Source organism: Amblyomma mixtum, chromosome 4 (assembly GCF_055824585.1).
Source record: "Amblyomma mixtum isolate Tamu chromosome 4, ASM5582458v1, whole genome shotgun sequence".
NCBI lineage: Eukaryota > Metazoa > Arthropoda > Arachnida > Ixodida > Ixodidae > Amblyomma > Amblyomma mixtum.
Window position 1 is genome coordinate 60,428,966 of NC_143015.1, and position 15,847 is coordinate 60,444,812.

General features: G+C 43.7%; 1 protein-coding gene across 1 annotated transcript; it reads right to left on the reverse strand.

Annotated features, from left to right (window-relative positions):
* Positions 1-1,227: 1,227 nt before the first annotated feature.
* Positions 1,228-13,135, reverse strand: LOC149346581 (uncharacterized). Its single transcript, XM_089541381.1, has 3 exons — positions 13,097-13,135; positions 3,411-3,437; positions 1,228-2,981 (listed from the first exon to the last, which is right to left on the reverse strand). Exons 1-3 carry the CDS (start codon positions 13,133-13,135, stop codon positions 1,686-1,688), a joined length of 1,362 nt encoding a protein of 453 aa, XP_089397507.1. The 3' UTR covers positions 1,228-1,685.
* Positions 13,136-15,847: the final 2,712 nt, after the last annotated feature.

The window sequence follows — 15,847 nt, forward strand, 5'->3', positions numbered from 1 at the left end:
CCCACATTGGTGTTTATCTAGTAGTTGCCGAGATTCAAGTACGAAGGTTAGTCTAATGTTTATTACACTTTCGAAAGATTTAGCAATGCAGCTGGTGAGGGCTATTGGTCTGTAACTGCTAGGACTTGTTGGTGGTTTTCCGGGTTTGAGAAAAGGTATTATGACTGCTTTTTTCCACTCGTCAGGTATATTTCCAGTTATCCAGATTTTATTAAAGAATTTTAACAGTGCCTCTACAGCAGCCTCGGAGAGATGTGCAAGCATAGCGTAATGCACGTTGTCTGGTCCTGGTGCTGTCTTTTTTCCAGAAGATAATACCTTATTTATTTCTTGTAGTGTGAGAGGCTGGTTGTAATCCTCATGTATACCTGCTCCGGATGGGAATCTTTGTTTCTCAGCTATTGCTTTGTGTTTCTGAAATGTGTTTGTGTAGTTCGATGAGCTTGAGATCTCAGCAAAATGCTCGCCCAAAATGTTGGCCTGTTCTTCTAAAGATGTTTGTGTCCCGGGTGCTGTCAAGAGAGGAAGTGTAAAAGGGGTATGGTCACCAGTAAATTTACGAAGTTTTTCCCACATTTTCTTTGATGTTGTTGAGCTGTTTATTGAGGAGACATATTTCTGCCAAGAGGTTTTCTCAGCATTCCTTCGCACATACCGCGCTCTGGCTTTTGCCTTCTTAAAGGTAAGTAAGTTCTCTGCAGTGGGATATCGACGCAGAGCGCTCCAGGCTTTGTTTTGTTGTTTTTTTGCTAATGTGCATTCTTTTGTCCACCACACTTTGTGCTTCTTTTGTGCAAGTCCTGTTGTTTGTGGTATAGCGAGTGTTGCGGCCGATATTATGCATTCAGTAAACTTCTCATTAATTTCATCTGTGCTGAGGTGGTCACAAAATTCTTTTTCTAGTGTGGCACTTTTTGTAAAAAGTGACCAGTCGGCGAGGTGAATTTTCCAGCGCCGTGGTCTTGTGGGGATGATTGGAGTAGACGATGAGAGGCTGATGATGGTAGGTAAGTGATCGCTGCCCATGGGGTCATTTAAAACATCCCATTTAAAATCGTTAAAAAGTAATGGTGATGCGAAAGCTAAATCGAGAGAGCTCATTTTTGCTGAGCTTGGGCAGCAATATGTGGCTTTTCCCGTATTTAAAAGACAGACGTTATTCGAGAGTATAAAATCTTCGATCGCTTGGCCTCTAGAGTCACAGCGTTCGCTTCCCCAAAACGGAGAGTGAGCGTTAAAATCGCCAACTACCAGAAATGGCTCCGGCAGTTCGTCGATCAGGCCTTCTAGATCTTGGCATGTTAATGTGATGTGTGGGGGAAGATATACAGAACATATTGTTATGGTTTTGTAGCTGATGACGCTAACCGCAACCGCCTCAAGTTTTGTTTTCAGTTTGATTTCTTGAGCCGGGACGCCGCTTTGGATGACGATTGCGACGCCTCCCGAGAGTCTATTTGCATATTCGCGATCACGCCTAAAAGTTGTATAATGTTTTAAGATATTTGAATGTTGTGGACCAAGATTGGTCTCCTGGAGACATAGAGCTAGAGGCATCACTGACCCTAGAATATGTGTTATATCACTGTAGTTCCTCAACATTCCTCTACAGTTCCATTGAACCACGAATGTCATGTTTGTTGTTTTTTTTTGTTTTTTTTGGGTGGGAATGGAACGGAAGAAGTTTACTGTTCTGGGCCCGTTACCGGGGTTCTATCTTTTCGTCGCTCGAGAGAGCCGGTCCGCCGCTGCAAAGCGGGCGGAGTGGGAGTTGTATCCATCACCTCACCAGAGGTGCTGGAGGACCGCGAAGCCGCGGATGTGTTGGTGTCGGGCCTCCCCCGACGGGGGGAAGTCCTGCGGGGTGCCGACCCGTGAGCCGGCGCTCCCTGCTTTGGAGATGGCAGAGCAGCGTTCACTGTCTCTGCCTGGGGCGTTGATGGCACTGCCACAGGCTCCGTGAAGGTGGCCTGGGCAGATGCCGGAGTGCTGTGTGGTGCGCCGCCCCTGCGCACCACATCAGCAAAGTTTGTTTTTGTGGAAAAGTTGAAGCTGTTCTTTGCGTAAAACAGTCGTCGCGCTTCCTTAAATGTGATATTCTGTTTTGTTTTGATTGTAACAATTTCTTTTTCATTTTTCCACGATGGACATGACCTCGAATAGGCGGGATGATCGCTTTCACAGTTTGCGCAGCGAGGTGCTGCTCCTTCACAGTTGTCGGAAGCGTGTTCTTTTGATGCACATTTAGCGCAAGTTTCGTGGCCACGGCAGCTTTGAGACCCATGACCGTACCTTTGACATTTGAAGCACCTGCGTGGGTTTGGGATGTAATGTCTGACATTTATTTTGAGGTAGCCAGCTTCTATTGATTCGGGGAGTGTGCTTGAGTTGAAAGTCAGTACTAGGTGCTTTGTAGGTATCTCTTTGTTGTCTTTTCTTATTTTGATACGATACACACTTATGACATTCTGTTCTTTGAGGCCTTCAAGCATCTCTTCCTCGGTGAGGTGAATGAAATCTGCTTCGGATATCACACCACGGACGGTGTTCAGAGATCGGTGTGCTGTAACTGATACAGGGATTTCCCCGATGGACACTAGGCTGGAAAGTTTTGAGTACTGGGCAGTGTCTCTGAGTTCAAGGAGCAGGTCACCACTTGGCATTTTAGACAGTTTGTACCCGGGACCCAAGGCCTCAGTTAGACTTTTTGCAACTAAGAATGGGGACATGGTTCTTGCGGTTTTTTCAGTTTCTTCGCTATGAAGAACGTGAAATTTTGGAAATGGTTTCGGTTTTTCGAAAAACTCTGCAGTTGCCTCGTTCCGCCCTCTTTTATGAGGGCGATCTGGTTTGGAAAAGGGGAGAGCCATGAAAAATATGTGTTGTTCGGCCGTGGTGCCAGCCACCCACCATGGAGCCCAACGAGGGGACGGGACAGGAACTTGCGAGCAAGTCCTGCCCACGCCAGCTGTACACCTCAACTATAACCCAATATGACGCAACTCAGGTTAGTTGGCCACACAAGGTTAACCCTCGCCGCCAGGAAAAAAAGGGAAAAAACTAAGAAGAGAGGAGAATACAGGAAAGTTGTAAGGAAGGAAATAGGAAAGTCAAAGATAGAGGGGAGGACAGGAAAAGGTGACTGCCGATTTCCCCCGGTTGGGTCAGGCCGGAGGTGCCGTCTACAGGAAGCTGGGGTCAAAGTGGTGTGTTGCCTCCGCCGAGGGGCCTTAAGGGTCCAAACGCTCGGCATCGGCTCAACCACCAGGATTCCCTTTTCCCCGGACACGGCGATGCCACGCACGGCTAAGCGCGGATGCTCGGGTCCGTGGTGACGCATTGTTCACCATCATCCCCTGCGGGGTTGTCCCTGCGGATGCTCGGGTTAACCCCGTGGTGTCGCCACTCACCAACGTCTGCATGCTGCAGATGCCTCCCTGCGGGGGTAAATTTTAAAGATACAGAAAATGAAATGCACTTACGGATATGACGGAACTTACAGCCGCCTAAATCAACAACAGTGACTCGGCGGTCAGAAGAAGGATTTTGTTCCTAGCCGGATTCAGGAGTTTGGTCGAAAACAGGGTGCAGGTCACAAGGCATGGTAGGAGCACTCGTTGAAGACCGGAACTACTGAAAAGATACCGAGGATTCTTGAATGGTCTCCAAATGATCATAGCTCGAAATACGACTGGGTTAATAAACTAACTTTTTGTTACCCTTTGCATTTTCACGTGCACATTTACTACCACTTTTCAGCACACCGTGCTTGTTGGTGCGTAGGCAAGCCAGCTGGTGCCGACCAGGCAAATATTTGTATATAAAGAAATATTAGCAACAAGTATTAACGCCGGCCTGAATCAAAACTTGAATCAACAGGAGCCAAGGAAAACGAAACAGGCAACTTCCAACACACAAAGTCAACACTAGAAGCTCACAAATTCATGACTTTAAAAAACTTCTTCGTCAATGAAGCATGATTTACTTTTCGATTGAAAGCAAGAAAAATAATAATGGTGTAATGTGGGGACTCGCACAGGTAGTGTCAACGGCCACAGTCCTTGTTCCAGCAGTGCTTCTCAGCAGGCCGGCTGTTGTTGTTGTTGTTGTCCTCTAGATAATGGCGCATACCCACTGCGGGGGATTGGCCAAGACACAGGCGGCAACTGATAGGTGACAAAATGTTAAACAAGAAAATAATGGTGGGGAAAAATAAAATAATCATGATAATAATAGCAATTAGGAAATAAATGAAAGGATCTCAGATGTGTAATTGAAATAGGCTAAACAAATGCGTTCGCAAGCGCGCACCCGAGCTTCGTCAGCTTCGTCTTCTGTCTTCTTCCTCTCCTTCATCGGCGCTAGCCGCTGGGGCAGCAAACCCCAACTCGCTTTCTTAGAAAGGTAATAGATAAAGTAAATTTCATGAAAGAAAAACGCATTTATGCTTTAGCATACTTTTTCAGCTATTTGATACCACTGAATTTCATGCATTCCTTGGGAAATTTTTTTTTAAATGTGGCACATCGTAATTGCTAATTATTTTTTTCATATTTGGTGTACGCTCTGGGAGTATGGTATCCTTCAATTTCTCTTTATCTTCTTTCTTTGTTGACTAGTGTTCTGTATTCATTATTATAATATCGAGAGGTCAAGACAGCGTAAGCGTAGTTGATAAAAATTTAACCAGGGTATATAGCACGGAAGTAATAAGGTATGCACGGAGGGATCATGCAGTCGAAAAAAAGAACCACATAACTAACGTCAGGTTGTGATTGCCACCGCTCACTATTACAAAGAACTATGCCTGAATTTTATTCAAACATTTTACTGAATTTCCTTTGGTGCACTGTTTAGAGCCACGTGTCTGCAGTATTTCTCTTTTTTTAAACTTTAAACATGCTTTTTAACGAATATCATCTATATTGCACCTTTTTGTGCATGTGCATTAGCATAGCATTTCTGTTTTGTGTCAGCACGCAGTAGCAAGAAAATAAATTTAGACCCTCATTATGCTCGTTTGTTTCGCCACAAACTACACGGCCGATACGCACTGCATGAGCTTTTTTTCTTTCAGAATCGCCGCTTCATTTTTTTCCTATGAAGATTCCTTACAGCAGAATGAACACTCTGAAAGTGATTTCAAGGTTCGAAAGAAGAATCGAAAACGAACGCCTAGACAGAAATTAGCACAAAAATAATATTTCGCTTTAACACGCTTATTTCATTCTCCGGATAGCTATGCGTACGCTATAGCCACATAAATCCCCAATAAGACTCCTTTTATCCGTGTCAACCCTTAGTTAGGCAGGTAGCACTTCGTCCAGGCAATATTGTCGAGAGAAAATTGATGCTGTAGGCAGCTTGCTCGAAAATGGACTAAAAAAACGAGCGCGGAGAAATGCCACTGCAGTTGACACTCTACACATCACTCAGGGCGAAGAATATTCGTTGTTTCTCATGCGCTAACTGCGCACTGAGGTAGCTAGATAGTAGGCTGGATGAAGCGCAGTGCTTAGTCGATAACGGCAGCACCGTGTCCGCTCTCTTGACTACCAAGACCATTTTTCCGCCAACGTGACCCGCGCACTCTTGCGTGGTTTAATTACGTGCACGATGAATCAACTAGGTGCCCTTCAGCAAGCTTTGTAGGAGACAACGTGCCTCACTCGTAATCCTATTATGTTCTGAATAAGTTCGACGTCCTATTCCTCCTCAGGGTCTAACAATGTTCGCCAGAGCTGGGAGCCAATGGGATATAGAAACACTGCCTGCTTTAAAATGTTACCAGAGAGCAAAGTGCGGCCAGGCGCGAGGGAACATCACATAATTCGTTTGTGAACTACAGGTTTTTGGTGTTGTGTAGTACCTTCCTCAGGCGACCTGTTCCTTTCCTCAATGCCCTATATTCATCCTCTAGCAGTGGACGTGAATTACTTTTTAGAACAAAATGTTTTCTTTTATTTTCGTTTCCGCGGATCCGAAAACTTGTAATTGTTTGCATGGTTAAATTGGGTCACCAAGAATAAGAAGGGCACCGAGTGCCTAAATGAACGCTTTTGCGATGCATTTCCCTAGAGCGAATTATAAGCTCAGCCTTTTAAACCGATGTCCCCTCATTAGATAAATCACATACTGAACTTGAGTTCAACTTTGACTTCCTCATTGAAAACAGACAAGAAATTCTGATTACTCTACAATGGTTTCTATGCGCAGCTTAGAAGGGTAAGCGGTAAAGATTACAGTTAATGAAATACGGCTTTCCGTTTTACGAATCTGGCAATTCTGCGAAGCGTTGTTCCTTATCCGTATAGCCAGAAATTACTCAAGAGAAAGAGTAATAACGCTAATAAAACTTTAGGTTATCTGCGATGTAATTCTTCTCGCGCACGTTGTTCTTTGAAATCAGTTCTTTATAAAACGTTAATACGTCCGAAGCAAGAATATTCAACAGAAGTCTGAGATTCCAGCCATGTCTACTTAATTACTTCGCTTGAACGTGTTCAAAATAACTCCGCTCACTTCATTCTTTCTAACTATAACCGAGGAGCTAGCATAACGGAAATGAACGCTAACCTTAGTCTTCAGTCATTGGCTTCGCGACGAAAAATTTGCCGGCTAACTCTATTTCACAAGTTATATTATCACTCCAGCCTACACAATAATTTCTTTCTTAACCCTATTATCACGCCGCATTGATCATCCCAACAAAATTGCCATCCCCTTAAGCAAAACAGTTTCTTTCTTACGCACGTTTGTTCCCCGTACTTCTAAGGAATGGAACGATCTTCCTGATGAAATTGGATCTATTACTAACGTAAATAACTTTCGCAAAGCTTTGGCTGGTGTTGTATAAACTCTGACGATTTTGTTCTGTACTAATGTATTTTTGTCTCAGTTAACATTGTATACACAGGATTAATCTTTATGTACCCATTTCCTTTTTCTCCATTGTTTGTACTATATTTTCTGCCCACTCCCGTCTGAAATGCCTGCAAGGCATTGAGGGCAAAATAAAATAAAATAACATAAATAAATAAAGTAACAGCATTCTAGTCAAAATGGTTTACGAGTTCAAATTCATGTGCCCTTCATCCCACAAAAGCGCAGACGCTACGAAATCTATCAAGTAAAGCGGCCCTATTTAGTGGGACCGCCAAGAAATTCAATCATAGTGGCGCGATCTAATTTGCCCAGCTAGTAAAATCATGAGCAGTTAGCTGGCACGCAGTAGAGCGCTTTTGAGCCTAAAACTCTCGTTGGGATGACCACAGCCTTCAGTCGTTGAGAAATCGTCCGAAGGAAACTTGGACGCTGTAAGTTTCAAAAAGCTCCTGAAACATTGGAGAGGCTTTGCTGACGCACACCATTATAGAGGAAAATTAATTGAGGAAGTTTTTAGACTACTTTGACTCGCTAAGCGTCCACGAGGGCTCGAGGCTCCTGGGAACCCACAGGGTGGGCTACCCTGGAAAACGCTACAAAGTGCTGGCTCTTTCTATATTGCTTTATTCACTCCACTCGTGAATGGGAAGCGGATGCAATTTTCGTCCCGCTAGGAGCCGCTTACGTAACACATCATTAACGCCGCTGAGTCTGTTTCCATCCTCGGCTTTCAAGAGAAGCTCGGAATTCTGCGGTGCAGCTAAACTGTTGATCCTTGTGGAAGCACTGCACAAAAAGCCTTGAAACACTAACTACAGAAGCAGCGAAAGATGTGACCTTTCCCAGCTTTTTAGGACCTGAACAAGTAGCTTCATTCATTCGTCGGCAAGTAGCGAAGATTGCATAACACAAAGGAAAACATTATCATTTGTAATTGTGTGCCAATTATACAGAACGGTGAATGTTGCTTGAACATGTTAATTAATGGGCTGATCTTCGTGCGCACTTCAAATTCTTATTCGTGTAATTGTTCCTACACTCCCAAGTGTTAGTTCTCGTGGACGTACGAAATCAATGAAATGTTCGAAACGTTTCGAACTCGCACCGTAATTTCGGACGTCAAGTGTTGCCAGCTGTGCCAACTAAACGCATCTCTATAGGTTTTCTGTCCGCGAAAAACGGTAATGGCACTCGGAAAAAATTTATGGACGATGAATTCGAATGATGCGGGGGAAATGAGATAGCATGCTCCTTTCACTCGCCAATCTGTTCGAGTTTTTATTCCATTCCAATTTTGTGTTCATTCTGTTTGATTCATTCACATATATATTGTGATTCTGTTGATTCTGCTCCTGTTTTGACTACGCAGCTGCGCGAAATGTGCCACATTCAGATACCTCAGCGAATATACGTACCCCTACAGGCGGAGTGGCGCAGTGGTTAAGCGATGCACTACAGCACTGGCAGGTGGTTGATTCAAACAGACTTATCGGTACGAATTGTGATACCAAGGTTGCCGTTCTCGAGAAATGTTGGAAAGAATGGCTCCTCCAAGCATCATTTTTGTGCATCTAGTTCTTCAGGAGGCTGAATAATTTGCAAGCCAGCTAGCTACTGTCCGGGCCATTTCTTCTCAGTCATTTACAGTTATACAGAATGGGGTGCAGCGTATATGGCAGGCTGTCTCAGATCATGAATGACAGTTTACCAATATCTATTAAGAGAAAAAGTATAGAAGAGCTGTATCTTACCGGTACTCACCTATGGAGCAGAAACATTGAGGATAACAAGGAGTCAGCTTAAGTTAAGGACAACGCAGTGAGCTACGGAAAAAAAAAGATAGGTGTAACGTTAAGATATCGGAAGCGGGCGGAGTGGGTGAGGGAACAAACGCGGGTTAATGACATCCTATAGTCAAAATCAAGAGGAAGGAATGGGCTTGGGCAGGGCATGTAATGCGAAGGTTAGATAACCGGTGGTCCTTAAGGGTAACGGTGTGGATTCCAAGAGAAGGAAAGCGTAGCAGGAGGCCCGAGAAAGTTAGGTGGGCGGATGAGATTAAGAAGTTTGCGGGGATACGGTGGCCGCAACTGGCGAAGGACAGGGTTAGTTGGAGCGACATGGGAGAAGCCTTTGCCCTGCAGTGAGCGTAGTCTGTCTGATGGTCATGATGATGGGAGTGATTCTTCGTCCGGCCTCCTCTCCCCTATAAATGGAAAGGAGGAGAGGGACAGGAGGAGAGCGGAAAGTCAAGTCACCCCAAACACAACCTAGCAGACGCAGGCTTCGCACAGACGCTGACGCTATTGCCGCCGAGCAGTTCTCGCCTTCATATCCTTCCGAGTCCTATCTCCATAAAGATATTAGAAGGCAACCCTGTATCCTGTCACCACCAACATATGAATTTCAATGTTGGCGTATTCTTCTAAAACTGAGATACTGCGGCCTGAGATATCAGTCTTTTCTTTGTCTGACGATGATATTTAGTTCCTGTTTTTCCGCAGCAGAAATTACCAGCTCGTTTTATTATAGAATTTCTCACCGCGTTTCTCACTGCCAATTTTTTACTGCCGCAAGGGACTGCGCAGAGCCGATCGTGTCCTGCACATCACTGCACACAATGGTTCTCCGCAGCAGTCCGTTATCTCTGTCGCGGAGGTAACATCTTCACAAGCACGACTGTTGGCTGCCAAGTTAAGGATCTCTATACTGTAGGGTTGATTAAATTTTGTTTGTGGAAAAATTTAACTGCTACCTGTTTTCGATTATAGAAAAAGAGATTCAATTACTCACAATGAACACCTTCGAAATGCAATTTGCACTTAAATTACAAAATGTAGCTTATTAAAAGTAATTAATTATTTGTAATGCGTCACATACAAAGCTGGCTGTAAGAAGAGTGGGATTACCTTAGCAGCATTTCTAGCGTAAGACTATGTTCCTGTGCATTTAGAAATGGAGAGAATAAAAGAACTTGAACAAAATGTTTTAACTTTTTGCCGCTGTGTTAAAAGTGCCAATATTTCTTGCTCCAATGTCAGCTAAGAACACCTAACTGCGAAAGGCAACAAGCATACAACCTCAGTCAAAAGTTTTAGGCGAAAAACGTTTCATTTTCAGCCAGAAATTTGTGCGGTTATGGCAAACCTGAGGACCAAAATCTCTGCAATACAGGAGGAACCTTTGTTTTCGCTTTTTACGAGCTTTTTTCTTCAGCGAGGTCTTGAGGGCTCCACTGGAGTTCAAAAAGAAACCGGGTTGTGAGGAGGTTCCTGACCGCGGCTTTACTTCGAGATTTTTGACGACTATAGAAACAGACTGACAAAAGCAGGAATTTCGTTTTGGCAAAGTGCTTGTTGCCGCTTTTCTCGCCACATTCTCTGCCCCGTCATCGAAAATGAAGCGTAAGCCAATACCGCACAAGAAGAGATAGAAGCTTGTTGCAGCGCGAATACGCCGCAAAGCTAAGTCGTTACTTTAAGCCGCACTTCCTCTGGTAGCTAAGGGGCTTAAAAACATTGTAGTAAGCTTTAGAAAAGACTGGAACTAGTTTCCATGGCGACGCCCATAATTGCCGCGGCTTGTTTCTGACAGATCACCAAAACTGAAGTTGGCCCACTCCAACAAACTTTCCACTCTCAGCCGAAAGATTTAATAGAGCTTTGGACTGGTGTCGCCACCCTGATTACGGGACTGGCAGTTGGCGGGTCAACTTTTTTTTTTACGTTTTACGTTTTGTTGTAATCTTTTTGAGAATTAAGGGTCATCTATTTTGGCTTTTGATTTCTCAGTTTTTATTCGTTGCCGAAAGAGCTGAAGAACGCCACGTGTTAAAATATTATTACAGGAGCTTCGGAGGCTGACAGCTCCTTGGTATATATAGCTTTCTTTACAAGTTTCCTCTAACTGCTAGTTAAGGTTTTTCTTTACAAGGAAAAGCAATGGTATAGCCATTAAATGCTTATCACTCTAAGTTTGGCTCCAAAACTTTAGGGGAAAGTTTTTTTCAAAATGAAATGATACCGATCGGGTAAATAATACAGGCACATTATGCTTTATTTTCATTCGTTGTTCGATTCATTAACTTGAGCGACAAGATCAGATAAGCAATATACCATAAAATTAGGTATTGAGATATGTACCGTTTGGGGCGCGTGCGGACACCGGTAATCTTGGCACTGCAATCATGCGAAAAAAGAAAAATCTCATTCAGTAATAGGCATTTTTGGAAGTCTAGTTGCGGGCACCCGGGCGCGAGTTGTAGAGCGAGTTGTATAGTTGTAGAGATTTACCTGCTATTTTCTCCTCTCGAACATGTGCGCCCTGTGTCAGATGTTTAGTACCCAAGGGGTACGCAGCACACGGTCTGGGCCAAGCCATGTGCTCGTTATGTACCCGCAGGGTTAAAGGATGCCCTACAAGTGTCCGAATACAAAGCTTAGTAGAAAATTCTCAGTCACGAACCTTTTAAAAAGGGTTTAGTTCTCATGCATTGCTTTCTTTATTCTGCGTTGAAAGTCAATCATGCATCAGTTTCTCTATTCTAATATAAAGCTCAGTATATTCTGAATATAGCGACTATGCTGTGGCGTTACTTTTCGAACTCCGATTATTTTTTCTTCTTGCAGTTAACTTTGGTTGAGAGTCTTTGTGCTTAAAACACGGCAGGTAAAAGGTGAGTCTCCTTAGAGCTTCCTGAATAGTGACCGTGCTTCCTACAAGTGAACATCTCACCTCGAATAATACATTCATTCATTTATTCAGTACACAGAGCGCCCGCAGTCATTACAATGGGCAGGGAGATAGAAAGTAAAAAAAAAACAGACCAAGGACACGCGAGCTCGTGCCACATTGCATTGAAATACATCATACACAAAACACTCAAAAGCAATGAACATCGAGAAAAGGAATACTCTGAGCCACAGCCAACACTCAACTCAACATCGGAAAGAATACGCAATTCGATACAACGCTTACAACATCGCGAGGCAACTGGTTCCACTCAAAAATTGTTTTAAGGAAAATGGCGCCTTAAATAAGTTTGTACGGCAAAAAATTTCGCGCGCTTTTAAATGATGATCCGTACGGTCAGAGACATACTAAGGGCGCTTAATATAATTACCGCTTTCTATCTTTATGAGTGAATGGTATGCACTATCAAAACACTGTAGTCGTAATTTTCGTCGTCTAACGTCCAGCAGCTCCCAATCTAATTCTTGCTTTATTCTTGCAGCCCTGAACTTCCGTTCGTAATTTCCAGTGACAAAGCATGCAGCCATATTCTGTATACGCTCTAATTTTTGTTTGCCTTGTAGAGATGGCGGATCCCAAACAGTGCAATCACATTCTGAGACTGACCTTACAGTGGTCTTACAAAGCACATCCCGACAAGCTTATTGGAAATTTTTTGTTTTGCGGTGTGGAAATCACAATAACATTATGCTCAATGAGAAGACAATTTGAGAACAGTATGGTCTCGGAAAAGACTCCGGGGACATTTTGAAGCGGGCTTTCAAGAAAGAGCTAAGTATGTTCTGATGGAGCGCATTGTTAACAGAAGCTATTACCCTTATCTGCTCTAAGGCTACTTAGTATTCAGGAAGCTGTTTTATATACGTACTCGTGTGTCCAAAAGTTCTTAATAGTGTCTCGACCCCAGTGAACCCAGTGGCCCCAATCATTCCACAGCGTCTCCACTTTTCTTCCCTCCAAGCAGAGCGCTGACCCGGACGCCCCGGAAGATCTGACACCATGAAGGATGAGCGTCCCGCTCGCAAGCGGGTAAGTTAGCGGATAAAGCGAGCCACAGGCAATCACACCCCATAAACCAACCACTGCCTTACGAGAAGGAGCGCTGTTTAACCTCAATCTCAAGGCATTTCGGGTCAACTTATTTACTCTTTTATGAATCAGTGATAAATCATCCTCTCAGGGTAGCTTCCCTGGCTACGAAATCTGCATTCTTCTTTCATATTGCTCCTTCTCACTGACTTTAGATTTGTTTTGGAACGTCTAAACTAAAAAAGATTGAAAGGTCTATTTTCATTGCGTATGTAGTATACATTAGGGTAGATTAAGCACGAACGAGTGAAAAGGCGGATGTCTTTTGCTTTGAACAAAATTTCTTTCGCGTGAGAAAGCATGGTACTCCAATTTGGGTCAACTTCGTTTTCTATAAAAAAAAATGGGTATATCGACAGTTATTTCTTACTACAGACTTCCATACGAAGTCGCTGAACTCTTCGCCCATTGCGTATTCAAAAGGTTGCTGTTTTAGTCCTTACGCCGTTTGCTCGGCGTCGCATACTAGTAACAAAATTTTCTACCGAAAAACTTTCATGCGTAATATTGATGAAATCAAGCTCGCGAGGACTTTCCATGTACTCAGTTTGGAGTAGGAAACCGAACCGGAAATACTTTTCTCGTTATTACGATGACAGTTCTATCACGATTTTCCATCTGCATTAGCTTTGAATCAATCCGTGCAATTCCTCTGTGAAATCCTTAAACACACGTTATAGCTAGTCGATGTCGCAAACAATGCTTCAATGTGAGCAGTGAATAACGCAGTTTATTTAGTCTACAATACGATGTCATTTTGTGCAAGTACGGGACAGTAAGCACGAATGTTTTTTTTTCGATATTGCTTAAGTACCTTCCCTCCATTTCATACAATACATGACATTATAAGGGCAGTCCAGACTGAATGCTTCGTATTAAATATTCGCGCGAAACTGACCAGAGAATAGCACACACACCGTTATATGCTGAGGAAGGCATCTGAGTGGCAAAATCAATAAAAAAAGTTACCTATTCAGGCGAGTTCAAATAATGCTAGAGCCATAAACTCGGCCAATCGAACAGGCTGAGGGAGGGGGGTGGGTGGGTGCATTGCTCGTGTAAGAGTGATCTTATTAATTTCCGTAGTGTGACCTTGGGAAAGGTCGAGATGGTTGGAGCAGTTTGGTGAGGACTTCAAATTGCGCATATGTCTTTCTGCTGTATCCAGAAAAGTTTTGATCGCTGTAGCAGTTCACGAAGGCGGGGAGGGGGGGGGGGAGGGGGGGGGGAGTGAAGTTTGCGGAATCTATTTCGTCGTCAAGGACTAACAGCGTTGTTGGCATCCTCAGTCTTGTTCGAAGTAAGGGTTTACTTTGGAGAAACCAATGAGAACTCCTCTCTTTAACGGTTCCTGCTCTCCGATTCAGCCCCCTGTACAGACCCTTGCGCACGAAGAAAAAAAATTGCTGTGCCAGATCTGTCACAAAGACGACAGTATACTAGAGCTACATTCTTCACGCTAATGTTTTTGAACTAAAGTTGTAAATAATTCAAATACTTGTTGCGCAGAAACTGGCGAATTACATTTTCTGTATTCTGCGTGGCAACAAGAAACTGTAAAATAACAAAGCCATTCTTATCGAAACACGTGGTGTATCAGGCACGTATATGACGGTGCGTCTCTGTCGCTGACATGCGCGGTGCGAGCTGCCTGTTATCACTAGCGGGCTATATAATCGGCACGCTTCAATAAACACACGTTCTTCTTGTTCTGGACATCATGCTGTTGCCACGTTCTTTCCAACACGGATACACGTGGCCTGCGAATGCAAACGACGGAGAAGCCAAACAAACAAAAAAAAAATGAACTGACCGCACTTGGCGCAGTCGGCGTGAGATGCGCTCTGACATTAGAATCAGCGGGAAATTTATCTTAATGCTGCGCACCTCCTCTTCACTACTGAGATCACATTTTTCTATTTTTGAAATCTCATAATTAATTTCGTGATTTTAACCATAGTGAATATTTTTCGCGTTTGGTTGGCTTTGCGCAAAGAGGGCCAAGGACGAGATGAATCGCCAACACAGGAATTTGATACGCTTTTGTTGATAAATTTGTCAAAACCCCAGAGAAAAACGCTTGTAGCGCACAGGGCGTACCGTATTTTAACTACACCACGGTTAAATTTATGTGTAAAAAATAACAACATCAAGGCGCGGCTATGAAGTGCAACGTCAAACAGGACTCGGAGGTCCCTAAGTGTTGTCATTGGTAAAGTGTATAACATTTCAATAACATCTATATTGAAATGGGGCCTCTCTCCGGGGCAGAGTGAAAGTGAGCAGATAAAACGCACTGCATGTAGTCAACCATCCATCCCTTTTAATTGTTTTTTTTTTCTTTTTGGAAGAGATTAAAGTAATTAAACACGTATGCCGCTGTTTCTTTCGACGACATTTTTCTATACGAGTAACATTTGCAGAAATAAATATTAAATAATTGAAATTTGCAGCGCAATTATTTTTCATTATCCAAATGCATGCAGATAAGTGTAATTACGAAAAAATTCGGCTGCAGTTGCTTCCTGAGCAATGATTAGTTAGGAAAACCACGGAAATATAAGGAGAGATAGGATGTCTTAAAGATCCCAAACGAAACGTGGTGAAGCGGGTCGTTTCCTGGACTGCGGTATTATACGCAAATGTTCCATACAGTAGTACCTGGTCCCAGTTCTATGGTCGTCATCGACGTACATTGAAAGCATATCGGCGATGGTCTTATTGAGTCGCTCAGTAAGGCCATTCGTCTGAGGATGGTAAGCTGTTGTTCTGCGATGACAAGTGCCACTGAGCCGCATAACTTCCTGGGTTAGAGCTGAAGTAAATGCAGTGCCTCTGTCAGTTAAAACGACCGCAGGGGCACCATGACGAAGGACTAGGTTAAAGATGAAAAAGTTCGCAATATCAGTAGAAGTGCCGCTGGGAAGAGCTTTGGTTTCGCAATAGCGGGTGAGGTAATCAGTGGCGACTATAATGTAGCGGTTGTCCAATGATGACATAGGAAGCGGCCCGAGCAAGTCCATACCGACTTGGTGAAAGGGTACTCGAAGAGGACCAATAGGCTGCAGGAGACCGGCCGGCTTGACAGGCGGCGTCTTCCGACGTTGGCAATCAGGGTACG